Source organism: Dermacentor andersoni, chromosome 2, assembly GCF_023375885.2.
Source record: "Dermacentor andersoni chromosome 2, qqDerAnde1_hic_scaffold, whole genome shotgun sequence".
In the NCBI taxonomy this organism is placed as follows: Eukaryota; Metazoa; Arthropoda; class Arachnida; order Ixodida; family Ixodidae; genus Dermacentor; species Dermacentor andersoni.
Window position 1 is genome coordinate 67,455,682 of NC_092815.1, and position 19,206 is coordinate 67,474,887.

The 19,206-nt window shown below is 44.5% G+C and overlaps 1 protein-coding gene across 2 annotated transcripts in view; it reads left to right on the top strand.

Annotated features, from left to right (window-relative positions):
* Positions 1-19,206, top strand: part of Hyccin (PI4KA lipid kinase complex subunit hyccin) — a 61,718-nt gene that overhangs the window by 5,169 nt on the left and 37,343 nt on the right. The window contains exons 2-6 of one of the 2 annotated variants that reach the window (XM_050189124.2): positions 865-947; positions 3,372-3,479; positions 7,317-7,454; positions 14,427-14,471; positions 15,883-15,969. In XM_050189124.2, the coding sequence (XP_050045081.1) occupies positions 906-947; positions 3,372-3,479; positions 7,317-7,454; positions 14,427-14,471; positions 15,883-15,969 (420 nt within the window). In that variant the 5' untranslated portion in view covers positions 865-905. The remainder of the gene's footprint in view (positions 1-864; positions 948-3,371; positions 3,480-7,316; positions 7,455-14,426; positions 14,472-15,882; positions 15,970-19,206) is intronic. The other variant, XM_050189125.2, reaches the window with a different exon arrangement.

Here is a 19,206-nt window from a genome sequence, read left to right on the forward strand (position 1 = left end):
TCTTCATTTGCATTCTGGTTGTATTTTGTATATTATACCGCATGTTTACAGCCATGCTTCATACATTCCCCCTACACTAATGCCCAGAAGGACACTAGGAAACTGTATAAATAATTAAACAAAGCTAAGAGGTAGTGTCGCATACTCCCTCTTAGCTACAGCCTAGGATTTCCAAACGTTCTCCCGACCACGTCTGTAGAGTGAGCATGCATTCTCTTAGGGCTCATTCACACCGGCGACTGACCGTGGTCGCGCGACCAAGTTGGTCGCAAAGCGACCAGTTGCAAATGGTCGCAAATGGTCACTTTTCTCGAAAAGCGACCATTTTGGGCCAGTCGCTCACTGGGCGATTTTTCAGTCGCGCGACCGTGGTCGGAAAACTGATACACCAATCAGCGGCACACCGGAAATGATCTTTCATATGTGTACATCCGGCCTCTTCCCGCGTTGCGGCAAATTCCGCATAGATTCCGAGAGTTCTCGCTGAGAACGATAATCTCCGGGATTGCGACTTGCGGGTCGCGCTCAGCCGGGCTTGCCAGTGTGAACATCAGTCGCCTTTGGTCGCTTTTTGATAGCGAGTCGCAAATGGTTGTGCGACCTCCTCAAGTCGCCGGTGTGAATGAGCCATTAATGCCAGGGCATCGTCAGGCCAGAGACAAGTGAATGTCGCTACACTTAATATAGAAAACGCTGCTCCCGAGTCTACTTCTATATTAAGTACCCAACCAGACAGTCTTACTATCACAATGAACCTAGCTGTCGTTGTCATCTCTAGTCTTGTGTGAAAAACAGCAAGGAGGCCATCTTCCTGTACCTCTGAAAGTTATTCCTGTCCCTCTTGGTGTCTGTTCTGTTATGCAGAAGGATTCTAGAAATCAACAGCTGAAGAGGATGTGTACCTCATGGCGGACTCCATTGTACGAGATTTCCTTCTTGATTGTAAGGTGTGTATTTCTGCTGCATTGGGTTTGCTTTGATTGATGCAAACACTTTTGGCATTTATTGCGCTTCCTAACCAAATTGTGTAGTGGCAGTTGTTATAGCTGATGAACTGTAAAAGAATGTTCTGGGCTTGAGCGAAATACATGGTGTATGTAAAGTGAACATAGAGGTAATAAAGGCCAACCGCAATTAAATTAAGCATAAAAAAGCCTAGTTTCAGATAGTGTAACTATTAGGGGTGTGCGAATGTTCAAAACTTAAGAATAACGAATCAAATACTGTCATATTTGATTCGCTCTTTGAACCGAGTAAATGCAAATATGCTTTGCATGCTTTCTAAATATTTCAGAACATCAACTGCACCCAAATAAACATAAATTTGGGGCAAAAGCATGGTAAATTTTCATCATATAGACATAAAACATGAGAAAACTTGCATTGTGGAGTAGGCTACGTCACTTAAGTAGCCATACTTTACAGGCTGTACAGCGATCATTCACACAGTTAGAATGTGAAGAAAGTACTTGTTTGCTCCTAATACTCTATTTATGCTTTTAATAAACACTTCATAATGTACTATGTAATTACAGAAACTTGCTAACATTAAAGGGGTCCTGAACCACCTTATGGGCTTGGTGAAAAAAACACAGTCCACTGGTAGTGTACGCTGCTGTTGACATCTCAGCCAAATTTTCCAGTTATGCACAGTGCATAGAGCTCACAAGCGGAGCGCTAAGTCACCTTGTTCTCAAACACTCTCTTTTTGACAGAAGCCTGCTCCTCCCTCTTTTTTGGCTGCTTTATTTCGTAATATAGCAGATGCCCATATGTGGCCAATGGCTGACATCAGTCAAGAAGGGTGTTTGCATCACTGCACTTCTCCCTACTGTTACTGTGTGTACTTATTGATGACATTTCATAAACGGCAGGAAGTGAACACAAATTGGCTTTCGAATTTTAATAAGAATACTGTACTTCCAGAAGAAGCTGAATATCGTCTGCCTGTGCTAGACACAGCTGCCCGCGTAGGAAATAAACTTTAGCCACCCTGCTCATCGATGTTGTAGCCGTCGGTTCTCGTTAATTTTGACTAGTTCTGAACACTCAACTAGCCTTGAACCATGCGAAACTTAAGGTCAGAGCACATGCATGCTTGCGAGCACATGCTCACTCCTGGCTGGTCTTGGTTAGATGCCTTGGCAGACTTTACTTCATATTGAGCTGTTGATAGCGCTTCAAGATGCGCGATTTGGACGTGGCTACTATTTGTTGGTCACGCTGGGACGGGACAAATCTGGTGCAGGACAAAGCTGGTCTGTACCACATAGCACCAGCACAGCCAGACTGGAGGGTATGAGCACAAGTGCACACTGAAGCCCTGTTGGTCATAAAGCAAATGTGGTGCATACAAACTACAGTTGCGTGTAACTGTGGTCTGCTACGTAGTGTAGATACAGCCGCTGACTGCCAACGAGTCCACTGGCTGAGGACAACTGCATTTGGCGTGTCGTAGGCACCAAAATTGGTAGTGACATCTAGGTGAACATCCGAAATCAAATTTGAACTGCGTGCCATTGTGATGCTTGCTGTAGCCTTAGCAGTGCAAGGCATTGAGGAAGGAATGAAAGCACAGCGAATGAGATCATGTGTGACCTTTGATTGCCAACAACTCCGCCTATTCTGAGCGCTTTGAAGTACTTTTTATGGCAAAGTATTTCTTAAATAGTCTATTTTAACTTCAAATATATTTCTCAACTTTGATAAACAGTGGTTCAGGGCCCCTCTAAGTATACTGGCATGTGAACACCGTTTTATATTATTTCTGTTAACGGCTTTTCATTATTCAAAAACTATTCAATAAGTATTCTATATTCGATTTTATTCACTCCTTGCAACATTGGATTCATATTTGATTTAGTCTCAAAAGTCGCTACTTGCACACACTCCTGGTAGTTATAGAACAGCTCTCATGCAAAATTTTATGTTTGAAATAAGAATGAATGCATCAGAGAAAGCTAGCAAAATTTGACGATTGTGATACTGAAATCGAAAAAAAAAAAGAAAGCCACCATTACTGCTCACCAGAAGTGGTGCATGCCTTGGGACACAGAGTTCTGCAGTATGACCTTCGAAATAAAGCATTGCCTGTAGCGCACTGAAAAATTCTGAGGCGACAGGTTGGGAATTGTGTCATGTCCACTAATCACCAGGTACATGCCTCGTCTGCTTAGGTGCTATTTAAAGGCTGCAAATGAGAAAATTACAGTTACCAGCAATGCAGCTTTGCAGTATTGTTTCAGTAGTACATAGCACTACTCATTTGTTACCAGTTTAGCAAAAGTCTTTTGTTGCAATTAGCCTTCAAGAGATGAACAGCCATTCAAGATAACCCACAATGACATTCCTTCACATGTCCTGTTTCACAGTCAGTGACAGAGGCTGAAGTTCACACTTTTGCCAACACGATACGTGACAACAATGAGCTGATTGAGGCCATCATCCTGGTGCTAGAAGAGAAGGAATATCACCGGGATGTAAGTATGGTGATTCTGTCTGCATTACACATCCTAAGAATACCACGTAGTTTTTTTTTATTGTGTGTAATTTTAATGTGGGTACTGTGTGAACAGATGTTTTTTTGATAATGAAAGAACAAAAAAGTTAACATCATACTTTGTGAATCTATCCTAACCAGCAAGCTGCTCATTTACCATATTGCAATATAGTGATGAGAACACTGGACAGTGTGAGATGATAGTTTCAGGATCACATATAATACTGACCAAGCAGATATGTTGTTTCAGTTTTTATGCTGAAATTGAAAATTTACTCCATAATATATTATGAAATGGCCTGTTTTAGATATTATTTACCTAAATATTTCACTTTTCTGCCACCAGGGATTCATGGGGATGTTACTTATATCTTTCGGTTAGATTTCCGTGTTCTTTCTATCAAGGCAGCTTTGTATCACTTTCTTTGTTGGTCTTTTCTGGATTGTTACTAGGTGATTCTTACCTTACACTGCAATATTCTTCAGGTACAGGTATTTCTATATATTTCACTTAGCATGGGCATAGTGAACGGTGCAAGTAAGTTAGCAAACTCAGTTCAAATGGCAATTGCTTGAAACTACCAGTCCAGCAGGCCACAGTGCGAGCTTTTGAGGCAGTTTGATGTGGCGCAGTCAATGATTTCAGTTCACTTGAAGAGGATCAAGGTCAGGGTAGAAGTCGTCACAAGATCTTCACTGGGATGACCCAGATGGACATCTGCTGTGACTGACAGAGCCATTGTTTTGGCAAGCAAGAGGAATCCTTGATGCTCTGTTGGGGACATATCGAAGGATCTTTATCTGGTATCCGGCTCCAGCCTGGCCCCATAGACTGTTAGACATTGCCTGTGATCTGCTGGACTAAATTCCAGGAGGCCAGCAAAAAAATACTAATCAGTATGAAGAACCGGGATGCCAGATTAAGGTAGGCAAAAAAAGCACTTGAACTGGACACGTGAGGAGTGTAAGTGGGTGATCTGGTCAAATGAATCCAAGTTCTTGTTGTTCGGCAGCATTCAGTATGTATGCTGCCCAAAATGCACCAGATTTCATTGTCTGTTAAGGTTTCCTATTGTAAAGCATGGAGGAAGAAATGTCATGGTATGGGGCTGCTTCTCCACTCTATTGGAGCTGGTCCACTGCACAGAATTGGAGGTACTATGACAGAAGAGGTTACAGAAAAAACTTGAGCGGATGATGCTCCATGGGCATGCACATACTTCGTCTGTAAGTATGTCTCCCAACAGGACAATAACCCAAATCACTCGCTCAGTCTTGTGAAGAATTGGTTCCAGAGGAGAAGTGTGAGTGTCATTGAGTGGCCGAGCCAATCATGTGACCTGAATCCTATTGAACATCTGTGGGAAGAGTTGGGGCATTGACTGAGGTCATGAAAGCCAGCAGCACCGAGGAGAAGTTCAACCAGCTAGCTCATGAAGGGACTCAATGCCTCATCACTTCCAGCTCCAATTAATTCCTATGGGTTTCCAACAAAGCATTGAATTCATTTTTGCAGTATAAAGAACAACCTCCTATCTTGTACCTTGGTTTTTGATGAAAGTAACTTTATTTCCAACACCCTAATAAACCACTAAAAGCAGTTTTCAGTAAATGTGCATTTAAAAGAAGGTTGTGGCTTTGTCTTCAGATAAATATTGGTCTAGTTCTCGGCCAGATGCTCAATAGAGTTTCAAGGCCATCCAGGCATTACCGAACTTTTTAAAAGTTACGGGCCTGGATTGCAGACTTTGAGCATGCCAAATTGCTTGCCATATGTTCATCTTCCTTCTATCGTCATCGTCACCCATCATGCGCCTCTTTCTTCCCTCTTTCTTTCCCTCTTTCCCTTCCCCCAATGCCGAGTAGCTGGCTAGAGGAATATACCTCAGGCCGACCTCTTGGCATTTCGTATCATTAAACTTCTCTCTCTCTCTGGCCTATTCTGTATGAACTGTTTACAAATTTTTCCTAGAAATTATTTACACAAGCTTAAATGTGGTAAAACAATTTAAGGATGAGAAACTAAAATATCATATCCTTTTGTTCACTACTTAAGATGTATATATAAACAAGACAGAGCAGTGCTGTACTTTCAACTGCTCAATTTGCAGTCGAAATGTGCACTTTAAGAGACGTCTCTTGCATAACATCAAAGAAACAAATAAAGTGCCTGTTTCTTTTGTTTTCTGCGTACGTGACATCTCTAAATCTGACACTTTGGGTTTATTAGTCCAAAGTAACACTCTGCGCTGTTGTTGCCTTTATGTATTTTGCTATGTCACCAAGTAGCATATCATGTTTTGCTGCACGCACCAGCCTGTCCATGAGCATGTCCACTTGCTGCAACCGATCTTTGCACAAACCACAGCTCACATAGTTTTTCCCACATACAGTCTCGGACTGGAAATCTCTTTCTGGGCATGTAATTGAGGCAGCTAACTTTGGTGAAGCTGTTGAATTGCATTTATCTTTTAAAATATTTTTTCATGCTATTTTACAGCACAAGTTACCGTTGTGCAGACTTCTGATTAATGTTCGTTTTTCTTTTTTTGAAATGTGCGCTCATCGTGCGTACGGTTACATGTACATTTGTATTATTGTTCCGCTTAAGCTTAGGCCACTAAGGCTTGCAGTATTGTGAAATCAAAATTAAAGTAGCATAATGTAAATTGTTTACCAACATCTTGAATGGAAGTGCTGTTACTTGCATATGTAAGGATTTTGTTCATTCTTCCGTTTTTGGGAGCACACATTAATGTGTATGCTCGAGCAGTAGAGCTGTTCTTTGTGTGGCTGCTCCAAATTTTCAGACCTCATTCACTGATTCATGTGCTTGTAACATTTATGTCTGAATGGTAGCACCTAGTGTCTTCTGAAACACATGGGCTGAAGTTTCAGCAGTGCAAGTCAGGAGAGCCTGTGGAATGTTCATCTAGCTCGATACGGAAGGGAGCAGCCTCCTGCAGATTTCTTGTTTGTTTCGCATTCTCGAATGCCAAGCAGTCTATTGCGAAAAAGCCTAGCGTGTAGCAGGTCATACGGAAACTGAGCATTTGCAGAAAGCTAGTATACTGCTGGTTTCGAACAGGCTCGAAAACAGTGAACAACTGTCATGTGTTAGTTATCTCTTAGTATGTGCAAACAAGCTGTGAGCATTGTACATTTGACTGCTTCATTGAGTGATCAACTTAGTGATTGTAATGGTGCATGAAAAAGTTCTATGGTGGTACTTTTTCTGCCTTCCTTGTAATCATAACTTTGATGCAAACAAAGGTAGATTACTCATGCTTTTCAGAAGCCACTAATATTTGAAAGTTTGGGAATGATTCTGCCATAAGGAATTGTCCGTGGTGTTGGTGGGTTTGACATTTTTCATTTCAGTTGGTATTTTCTTATGCGGACTTGCTATGGTAGCCCAGTGGCTATAGCATTGAGCTGGGAACGTATTTTCGGATGCTCACTTTCAGCGTTACTATCACTTTCGTGTGACGTACAAAGCGCATTGGATGGTTCAAGCGACTTTACTCAAGTAGCCAATCAGCTCAGCTGGTTTTGCTCCAGCAGCCAATCAGCGTGCACTGAAAGTGATACATGTACCTCTGAAAGTGACTGTCCGAAAATACGGCCCCTGCTGAGCAAGTGGTTGTGGGTTCGATTCTCGGCCACGGCAGAAAAATTCTGGTGCATGTTAAAATCCGCAGATGGTCAAAACAAAATAAATTCCTAGCCTTCCACTGCGGCATTCCTCACAACTAACAGTGCAGTTATGAGACATTAAACCCCATAATTTAATACTTTTTGGAAATTTGTTCCGCAGTTTCTGGAGCCTCTGTGCGAGCAGCTGTTCATCTTCTTTCAAGCCCAGGAAGAGGCGTTGCGTCAGTTTGCTCACTTTTTCCTCCCCTGCGTGATTGGCAACTACCTCAGCAGTGTGCACAGGAGGGACGTGCGGAAGGTTGGCTCGCCTTTTATGCTAACAACTTTGCAATTCCAAGAGGTCGTCAGATGTATGGAAATCATAGCATTGCGGCATGCCTTTATGCCTTTTTGACTCTTGGCTACTTAGCCAGACTTCACACGTAGTTTGAAGTGTAATGGACCCTTTTACAAGTTGCTTTTCCAATGCCTTGCAGAAATTTTGTCAGACCAATACTGGTGCATGCCTTTGCGCAAGCAGAAATACATTCATTTTGATACCATAATTGTACTGGAGTGCGCATTCACTGAATCTAATAGAATAGTAAATGTTTGAATAATTTGATTTGTGAATCAAATATCTACTATTTCAATTTTTGCTTATTCGATGTATTCTGTGTAGAGACCCTCGCAGTGTCACATGTCGCGTGCGCTGCGGAGCCCCTCGATGTTGCCCAAGTGACCGTTTCACTTCGTTTTCGGCGCAGAAAGGGCAGGGCGCCAGACGCACCACAAGCGGGCCATCTTGGCTAACATAGTGAAATTATTCACCGCAAACGATGCCCCACGTTGCCCCCTCACGGCAGTCACACACGCAGGGCCCAAACACCACAAATCTTAGAATGGCGCCATGTCAGCCGGGGCTGCCCCTGGCGGTACAAGGTCTGTCCATGTCAGCAGCACCGATTGAAATTATAACACGCTGCTGACAGAAGAAACCGCAACAGAAGTGGTGTGTATTTTGTAAAGTGCGAAAGCATGTGCCAAAAACGGGCCCATTAGCCACCGATAGGCATGCAGATCATGTTGGGTATGTGGTGACGAACTTCACTCCACTACAACAGTTGTCAGTCTAACTGGCACATGCGATCTTGGGACTGATCACTATCATGAACTTATTAGCCACTAACATTCTGCAACCTCTTGCGGCCCGTTACTACATCCGGCAGTGGCGTATTTTCTGATGGTCGCACTGCCTAGGCCAGTAGGCCTAATCGCCGCAGCTTCATCGGACGTCGGCGACTAAAGTTACCGTTTGGTGCCTGCTGAATTGACGTAGATGTATATTTGCAGCAGCTGTGCGACACTTGGAAAGCTGACAAATAGCCACGCAAATGAATGCGAGTACACGGGGTCAATGTTGGTAGATCTGTAAATGTTGAATGGGGATGGCAACACAGTTTTTCACGGCTGCCATCTTTGTGACACACCACAGGGGCCTCTTGTTCCCGACATTGTTTGTAGACGCATATAGATCTCTTTTTGTAGCTTTGAGCAACCTGTAACGAGGAGAGCTATGGGTTAAGGGGACATTAAAGGCAAATATTAAGTAGGCGTGGACTGTTTAAATGTCATTCCAGAAACCTCGCAACGATTGTTTCGTGCCAAGAAATGACTCAGCTTACGAGAAAATTGCATCTGAAGGGTCCGCATAACTTTATCGCAATTCAAATCTCCCGCCACCCGACTGAGGCAGTGGTGATGTTGTACACGCCATCACCGCCCTTTGCTGCTGTCAGGAGTAAAGCATCCCCCAACAGACGGCGGTACTGAGGCTAGACAGAGTGGCCACTGCAGCTGTTCTTTGGTCGAGTGGCGTAAACCGTTCGAGCATCCCATGACATCACATGGAAGTTGCATTCTCTGCTACTTGCAGTTGGCGCGAGTTTCGCGAGCCAGCAAACCCAGCACAGCACTACGCGATCACTATTGAAACGCAAAAGCATGTCGAGCGAAAACTAAACCTTTTGACTGCTCGTGTCATTGTCAGCATTATTTTAATGAGTTGTTTCTCAAAGTGAAAAAGAACTGGACAAGTAGCACTTTATTTTGTCGTATAATACAATACTAGTACTAGTATTGAGTACTAGTGACATAATTTAACTGAGGAGTGCTTTAGTCATCAGGCAAGTACTTGAGTGCCCAGGGGTGTCACTAATGTCCTGCCTTTACCTAAATTTCTCAATAATTAAGGCTCTGTTCGCGATAATATTGACGCCTTAGACATTCTCGAGGACTATCCTATCACTTTAGCTTGACTTAATATTTGCCTTTAGTGTCCCTTTAAACGATGGCCGCAAAAGTGACATGCGACTATAGTGGGCTGACCACTCAGTTGCATACATTTGCGCGGATGGAGGATGGTGGGTGCCTGGTGTGTATTAGTCGTGACACTCCAGAATTTATCCTCTTTTACCAGTGGCAAATCATCCTGACAAGCCTTTTGAAGTCACGACTGGGAGCTTACCACTGCCATTGAAAAGAAAAGTGTACAATCATTGCATTCTACCACTGCTAACATATGGGAAAGGAACTTGGGAGGGTAACAAAGAAGCTCGAGAACAAGTTGAGGACCTTGCAAAGAGCAGTGGAAAGAAAAATCTTAGGTGTAACATTAGCAGACAAGAAGAAAGCGGTATGGATCTGAGAGCGAACGGGGATAGCCAATATTTGAGTTGGCTTTAAGAGAAAAAGAATGGAGCTGGGCAGGCCATGTAATACGTAGGGCAGATAACCGGTGGATCATTAGAGTTACAGAATGGGTGCCAAGGGAAGGGAAGTGTAGTCGAAGATAATAGAAAACTAGGTGAGGTGATGAAATTAGGAAATTTGCAGGCACAAGTTGGAATCGGTTTGCGCAAGACAGAGGTAATTGGAGATGTTATGGCCGCTGCAGATGCTTCGCCTTTCGGGCAAAACTGCAACTTCTTTTTTTTTATGGCCGCTGCAGACCTTCGTCCTGCAGCGGCTATAAAAAAAAAGAAGTTGCAGTTTTGCCCGAAAGGCGAAGCATCGATTATGGTAACCAAATTGTGGGCAGCTTGTGGGGTTCTCCTCCCGTACTCTTGGGACAAAGGAAGGACAACACAGTAGTGCAAACAATCACAAGGGCATTTATTGCACCTTTCATAGATCAATGCCAGCTAGCCGAGTTGCTATCCACAAAACATGCCGATGGGCGCGCGACAAATCTAGAAGTCCGACTCACCGCGACCGGATGCCGAGCGAATATGTTCGCCCCATGCTGGATTCCAACGCCTGGTCGTTCGTGCGTACGGTCACGCGAACGGTGGCGCGTTCGAAGGCGGCCACGCGAGACGGTCTCGCAGAAGCATGGGTCGGCGCAAGCGCGGCATTGCACGTTCGTGCTGCTTGCTGTCCCGAACCAAAGAGGAAGCGCCTTGTCTTTCGGTGCCCAAGTAACCCCGCCTGTCGGTGGCATTTGCGCCTCAACCACTCCGATCGCCGCGGGCGCCAGGCCACGCGAGCCATGTGGGAAAACAACATATCAGGAAACGCGTGAGAGTCGCGCATCCCCACATCCCCCCAACCTTAAATCACTTCATATTCCGGTGAGACATGTGACACGGTCTAACATAAACCCGTGCTTCGCGAATAAGATAGTACATGCAACAGTGGCTGCGCTGAGGAAATGTCCACACGCTGTCCATAGCATGCGAGCCGACATTGTCCTTGGGTACACCGCTGGCGTCCGCTGGTCACAGCAGCAGCTTTGCAGACTCGACGGCACGATTCCAGGCCTGGACTCCGCAAATGACGACACAGTAGTCGGTACGAGCAAGCGTCTCTCGCGCCGACGCGCCCTGCTGGAAAGAGCCGCCATAGCCGTCGGTGACCGCCGGTTCTTTTGTCCGCTGCCGAGGGTTGTGAGCTGGATGCAGGAGGCCGCCGAAGTCGCTGCGCCAAACTGGCCACAGCATCACCATCGCTTGGGGTGACCCGATCGTAGTCCGGGGCAGCAGCGCAGACGATGTGCAGGTGACAGCAAGCCAGGGGTGACTCCAATCACGCTGCGTACACTCAACACACTCGGCAAACACTAAAGTACTGCAAGGGAGAGGAATTCTGCATGTGCATCGCCCACGTGGTACAATGTTCAACTCGGCTAGCAAAAGATCGAGCAGCTACTCAGATGCTAAGTTCACGTGAACGAAGCTCGCTTCCTTGAGTCGAACGAGTAATTTCAATTCGTGCGAGGCTAACTAGAATGAGGGAAGCAAAGTGCAACACCTCATCGCCATGGTCCAACAGGTTGTGTCCCTCCACGTGCGACAGGCAGCTCCGTAAAGCCTTAGGCCTAAAGCATCGCTACCCTGACAAGAACCAGCATCCAAAAAACAACACCCAGAATGGGTGCAATACAGGCAGCCGCGAGGAGACGTCAGCTCTGTTAGGTGGTCCTACCCCGCTTGGTGCACACAGCATCCGAGTTGACGGCGCCCACCGTCCCAGACGGTGTCGGAGCGCCCACTGCCAGGCCGCAATACCAGTCAGCCCGTAGTGGCACCCGTGGCCCGCGGCCACCCGGCTCCCAGAGCCGTGACTTCATCAGAGTCAAAGAGATAGAAGAGGCTATTTACATAAGAAATTCGGACCACCCACGAGGCTTCCTTACTCACTCGCTTCAGGCTTGCGAATGCTCCACAGGCGCTAAGCCACGCTCTCCCAGGATGCAGACCACGTGGCTCTCGTACAGACGAATGTCATTAAATAAACACTTGCGAAAAGGCTTAACATGTTGACAAGTTCAAACACGCTACAGCCACCGTCGCCTCGCTCAAGAAAGCACGCCGCCAACGCTAGCGATCAAAATCCACGCTAGCCCCACGCTAGCCCTACGCTTCGGCTCAAACAAAGGTCTCGAACGAAGCAAAACTGTTAAAACTATTGTCCGATGCCCCAAGAGGCCCCACGTTGGGTGCCAGATGTGGAGTTCTCCTCCCGTACTCTTGGGACAAAGGAACGACAACACAATAGTGCAAACAATCACAAGGGCATTTATTGCACCTTTCATAGATCAATGCCAGCTAGCCGAGTTGCTATCCACAAAACATGCCGATGGGCGTGCGAGAAATCCAGGTCCGACTCACCCCGACCGGATAGCGAGCGAATATCTTCGCCCCATGCTGGATCCCAACGCCTGGTCGTTCACGCGTACGGTCACGCGAGCGGTGGCGCATTCGAAGGCAGCCACGCGAGACAGTCTCGCAGAAGCATGGGTCGGTGCAAGCGCGGCACAGCACGTTCGCACTGCTTGCTGTCCCGAACCAAAGAGGAAGCGCCTTGTCTTTCGGCGCCCAAGTAACCCCGCCTGTCGGCGGCGTTAGCAGCGCAACACACAGCCATCTCTCGTACTGCGCCTCAACCACTCTGATCGCCGCGGGCCCAGGCCACGCGAGCCGTGCGGGAAAACAACATATCAGGGGACGCGTGAGAGTCGCGCATCCCCACATCCTATACCAAGTAAGGATAGTAGTTTTATCGACCATATAAGCTTGTAACCATAGGCATACCAAATTAACGAGCCTAGTGTCACGTGTGCACAAGCAACCGTGAACACATCTCACTTGACTATGGCAACTCAGTCAAAACACTGGAGTGAGGAAGCATGGCAGCAGCAGTGAGCAAATTGAACTTCGTGCTAAGTCTTGCATCACTTGATATGAGTCGCGAAAACTCAGCGAACGGGTGGACTCAGTCCCTGTTGCAGGTGGCTTTCAAGATGCATACAGTGCATGCCCACCCGGGCCACCTGGTGTATAATATGCCCTCCCCCCTACTACCCTCCCCCTCGGAGCCCTGCGTGCGATGGAAGATGGTGCATTTCCTCCCCACTTTCCTCTCTTGCGTGCACAAGATTAAGCCACGATTACCAGCTCGCCCTCATACACTTTCACTTGCACATGCAGCATAGAGTGCGCAGCTATGATTTTATTGCCCGTGGACTTTATACGGAACTTCGTGGCGATGGCAGAAACATGCCTAAAGGGTCCATGTAATTGCTATCACAATAAAGATAGGCTGATGATGATGATCAAATCATGCCGAACCTGACAATGAAACAGCGCTGACAGCTCCTCCTTTTTATGTTGGCGCCACGTATGCTCAGGCCAGTGATCGAGTCGCATGCTGCGCATACCTTTTGTCTGTCACGCAGGTTAGCCTTGCTATACACCATATGCCGTAGACTTGGGTTGGGATAGCCCTTCTGTATTTGGGAGAAAAGCTGGAAAGCCAAACTTTCTGTGCAATAAATAAAAGATAACCGCCAAACACATGTTCATTATAACCCCATTGGTATTCAGTATCACAGAATGTCACTAATTCATTAATTTCAGAGGAAAAAAAGCTTCTGATCCCATCCCACAGAAATACTATTGATAATAGAAACATTTTTCCGGACTTTTCAATACTAGAACTGAGCTGTAATCATTGCTGGCATACTAATTTGGCATTCCCTTTAATTAGAGCGGATTGTGCAATATATCTTGATTTCTGTGTACCAAGTGACTGATAGCTCGCTGCATTCTTGTTATGCAATGCTAGGAGACTTCGAGGCATGTGCAGCACCGTATTTTCTTGCCCAATCATTGCTGGCATACTAATTTGGCATTCCCTTTAATTAGAGCAAATTGTGCAATATATCTTGATTTCTGTGTACCAAGTGACTGATAGCTCGCTGCATTCTTGTTATGCAATGCTAGGAGACTTCGAGGCATGTGCAGCACCGTATTTTCTTGCCCAAAATTTGTAAGCGATAAATTTTTTGAATATTTCCTGATATTCAATATTCAATTTGATATTCAGCTTTTTATTTATTCTATTCAAAATCTACTACTCGGTATTTGCACACCCCTACCTCATTGTTGTTAATATTGGGAATGTGGCTGTAAAGTTTACATGTTCTGCCTTAGGAAATACCTTAGCACTGCATTTAAACAGACTGCTAAACTGAACCCAGATCTGAACCAAAAACTGAACTGTGATTTGAAACTTTTCATGCAGAAATTCAAAGGCATCCTGTTTTGTTTATAGAACAGTGAGCACATGTTTACCACATGGTCTGCACACAGTGTATTTTATCCCTGAGCAAGTAAAGAGTGAAACTTGCTTTGGTATTTTTTGAATGTAATGACTATCTGGAATGGCACCAGTGTGCTTGTATGACAAGGACATTCTTTCATTGTGGGATGCGCTCTCTATCTTACAGTCTCTCAACTGCCTGGAAATCCTTTTGCTGGGTGCTTATAATCTGGTGAGTTTCTGAGTTGGTGAGTTGGCCAGAGTGCACAAAATGGTGAGATGCTGTACTCTGCTTATATAGAAATATTATTGTAATGTCTTGTGGTGAGTTCTTGTTAGACGATTGTACATTTTGATTTCTAGGGCGAGTAAGGTCTACCGCTTCAAGTAATCCAGCTCAAGGACTACAATTACGCTATCTGCCACAGGCGATTTAAAGAAATCCTGTATGGTGCTAAAAAAAAAAAAAAAACACCCTGTATATGCAAAACTTTGAAGAGGGGCTATACAATATACCAAGCAATCTTCAGCTCTTTTGTATTACTGCAGGATGTAGATTTTCAGCTGCCATGGTATCTATACAAACCACCTGATCTTGCTGTTCAAACTTTGCACTGTGCTTTCAGCTTGAGAGCTCAGGCTGTGCTTATTCTGCTATTTTGTACCAGTATCACTGAAAACACAACCTATTCATCCATGCCAGGGTTACTTCGCATTAATTTCTGAAAACAAAACTTGATGACCTATCAGTTTCCTGGCAATGCAAAAATTCATTGTAATTAAAAGCATTTAGTATAGATTAATCAGAAAGGCAGTTGATCGATCACTGAGCCCTAGATCTGCAGTGATATAAAAATTGTGGTACCACTGCTGCTATTTCTTAATTTTAAAGGGCTTTGACATTACAAATTTTGCTTATGCCCAAGAAGCAGGGGTCAAAAGGAAAAATGCTAGCTTGCAAATGCATGTCTTCCAGTGGCTCAGAAGAAAAAGTTATGCCAGGACACCGGGGGTTGGTGGAAGGACTCCTAAATAAATGTAGCCTATGGCAGCCTAGCTGCTTCAAACTCTTCATGCAAGCAAGCTACTATCCAACTTGATTCTGGCATTTTGATCATTCAAGCAAAAGATGTTTCACTTTACGTGGCAATTTTATTTTGTGTAGTTATTGGATGTTGAAGTGATACTTCTGTAATGCATCTGCATGTGCTGAGAGAAAGCTTCCTTTAGAAGATATCTTCTGGCTTAAGTGTTTGGTGAATGTAACTGGTGAACAAGACAAATGGTGAAGCCTTTTAAGACTGCTATGTTATGTGTGTAAAAATTTGAGCAATAAAAATAATCATCTTTGTACATGCTTCTTTAGAAAAAAATTTTTATCTGTTAAGTACTTACATTTGTGGTCATGCCATCATGGCCAGTATACTGCCAAAATTTATTGTTCTCAATTCTATTCCTTTCTTATTCTCACTGTCGCTAAGTTGTCACTGACCAATCCCTGTGATAATGTATGATGATGGAAGCTTGGAAAGGAGTAGCATTGGAACTGAGCCGGTGCATTGTCCTGGCCTGTGTTGTTGTGCTCTGTGGGAGCTCTGCTCGTTGCCTTATACACCTAAATGTCTTCCTGTTTCACCCGACAGCAAATCCTCGACCATGAGGGCAAGCCAGCAACGACATTGTACCACATCCCAAGCATTAGCAAGCCTTCGATATACCACGAGGTGTGTGTAAGTACGGTCTCTTCGATTTCTTTTCCACCACCTGCCTGCTGCCACTGCCGTCACGGCCGTGTCCTCCTGCCCCAGTCCTCCGCACCCTAAGGAACGACGCACCGCAGTGGCGCACTCTGTTCTGTGCACGCTGTCGTTCACCCGTCATCGTCGTCTGCCTGGCCTGCGTGCGTGAGTCCACTGCAGAAGATTGCTGCTGCTGCTGCTGCTGCTGCTGCTGCTGCTGCTGCTTGTCTGACTGACCTGAGGCACCTGACGCTGCGCGTCTTATTCTTTCATTAGTTGGGCCATGTTTCTTCTTCAGTTCAGCTTGCGCTCAAAGAAAGTGAAATAGGTGTTGTCCAAAGCATAGGGTATGACATGCCACCACTTGTTTCTGACACCTACTCGTTGCATATCATTGCCTTGGTATGTGGTGTTCAATGACTCTTTAAATTTGCTCTTGAAAATTTATCTGCAAGATAAACCAGATCATTCATTTACTCCATGCAATACATGGGGCAGAGACAACGAGCTGCACGTGGTAGGCAGCAATGGCAGAATAATGCCAGCACAGAGGCTATACAAAGCTTGCGCATACAGAGCTTCACTGTAGTAGTATTGAAATGTTGCATGGCACTTGCTGACTTACTATTAAGCAATACCAGCATTAGGGGACACGAGACGAAGGCAACACAGCGTGGCTCATGTCCTGTGGCTTGTGTCTCTTGTCCGATCCTGTAGTGCTGGTGTCACATAATGAAAAAACAAGCTCATTGCACTGTGTTAGCAAAGGTAACACCTCCTGGTCTTTTTAAACTGCCAAAACCAAGTGACAACTTGAGCAAGGGTACCCAAGTTAATTTTTGCCTTCTTTTGATGCTACATGCAATTAGCTTCCTTTATTTCAAGGAAGCTCTTGCTTTGAGGATGCAGTTTGGACACCGCCTATTGGCCTTAGTTCATTTCAATAAGGTATGCAGCGCTGTAGTTCAGAGTGTCGAGACTGAGTTGCTTGTTTATTTTACAGCATGATATCTGCTGCAGCTTCTACTGCATAGATGCTTATTTGGATATTGAATTTGTATTTAATTAGCTACTCATGCACTTATATTTAGGTACATGATGCTGTAGATTCTTTTTGATAGTTGCCCCTTGCTTTCGTGCTGAAAGTAAAATTGGTTTCAGTGCTGTATTGCCAAGTGTTAAGACGGAGTTGTTTGTTTCTTTGTAACATGATACTTGCAGAAGCTGCAACTGTGTAGATTTGTGTAAGAGGCAAGAGTAATTTACGTAGCAGTCATTTCTTTATTTACTAGCTTGTGCTCTTACTTAATTTGCTGAGCTGCCGTTAGTTTATCACTGTGTACGCTTTTAGATTCTGGGCACTCTGCATCTATAGTTAAGCATGACACCCCTTATAAGAACTGCGAAATCTCTTGCCAAAAATGAAAAATGTAATATCAGGACATGCGTGCAGGTCTTCAAGTTGGTCTTGCATGGTTGGGGGTGAATGCTAGCATAAAATTCTGGGCAAATCCAGAAACAAATCAACATTCAAACTCGGAGCACGAGATTGAGAATGTAGAGAGCAGCAATCAAGACACACATATCTTTTGTTCAGCTTTGTTCACGAAGGATATATCCAGTTTGTGGTGTACGGTAAACTAAAGTCATGGTAGATGCTACTTAATAGACCAGTGTTTTAGCCGCTAACTGTTAAAAGGAGATGGCATTCAATAACGTAAGCACTGCTTATTGTGTTGCAAGGGATCTGGTTTTCTTGTACATTATAAGTGAACCTCTTCTACTAGTCTATGTCAACAAAACATGTTAACTTGCTCAAGGTCAACTAACGAAGCAACCATTCCCGTCCATGGAGAAAGTGCGTTCTTCTGTGTCGGCAAACGAAATTTGCCATGATCGTAAAGTTACATTTGATAACACTCTTTACACCCCACAGCTGTGATTCAGTGGAATTGGTATTGTGCTTCTGAGGGCAAGGTTGGTTTGATTTTCGACCACAGTGGCTGCATTCTGATGAAGGCAAAATATGAAAATGCTTGCGTGCCAAGCTTTGGGTGCACCTCAGGCGGTGGCCACATCGTTCCAGAAACATTGACTGTTGGGCCAGTTAGTGCATTATGTCGTGTCATTGAGTGGAATAATGACAGGAGGAAATGATACAGACAGGACCCTCCACTATGATGTCTGTTGCTCATAGCCCTCTGTGTTACGTTTGGATCTTAAACATAATCAGTCAATCGTTACAGACAGATTTAGTATATCACTTGCCATTAGTATTGCTACCTTGGCCTTTGTGCTTACTACTAGCTAATCTGTGCTGCGTATGCTTTTGCATCTGGCAGCAGTAACACGGAGTGAGGATTAGCCAGCATGTGTGAAACTGTCAGGCTGAGGCTGTAGCAGTGCACTACAACTACCTGGTGTGCAGCATCGATTGATTTCTGGCCAGAGATGCAAAGCATTTCTGACATAAAGGTATCTTGTTCACAATGCTAAAGCAAGCACAGCAGAAAATTGCAAAAGCTATTGTGTAACACAAATGAAGTGGAGAGGCTTTAGGAACATCAGAAGTCAAGAGCAGTAAACCGTAAATGTGGACGCAGTAGTGCCTTCTTAAGTTTGTCAATAAAGAATTGCTAGGGTCGGTTTTTTCCCACCAGGCACGTCAGCTGTTTATTGAGCAGCTGATTCGGTCACTTGTCAGCACGTGTATGAAAATATATATATGGGTGTTTGCAGTGTGTTTGTAGTCAACTATTGCACCAACATGAATGTTACCTTCTATGTCTACGTTGTGGCATGCACATTGCACAGAAGTGTTTTTTGAATGTGTGTTGTCGAGTTTAACATACCCTGATACATCCTTTTATTCTTTTTGCTGTTCTTGGAGTTGGGCTCTGGAAATCGTGCTAAGTAAAGGGACTGCGAAACAGAGAGGTGTTCTTCTTTCTTTGTTTTTGCGTGAAACCTGTTTTCACGCCGGAAATATAGTATTTATCTTAAATCGTCACCAAGTCATTTATGTTGGGAACATCTCACAGGCCATAGCAATAAAGCATTTTGCCAAAAAAACATTGCAATAAACTTTGTACTTTGGCAACTTACCTTGTTTAAGACAAATTTAATTCCTCTCAGGAAAAAGCAGTCACATGTACCAATAAGGGCTACCCATGAAGGTTAAGAAATATATAATATATATAATATACATGCTGCATAAGTAAAGTTTTG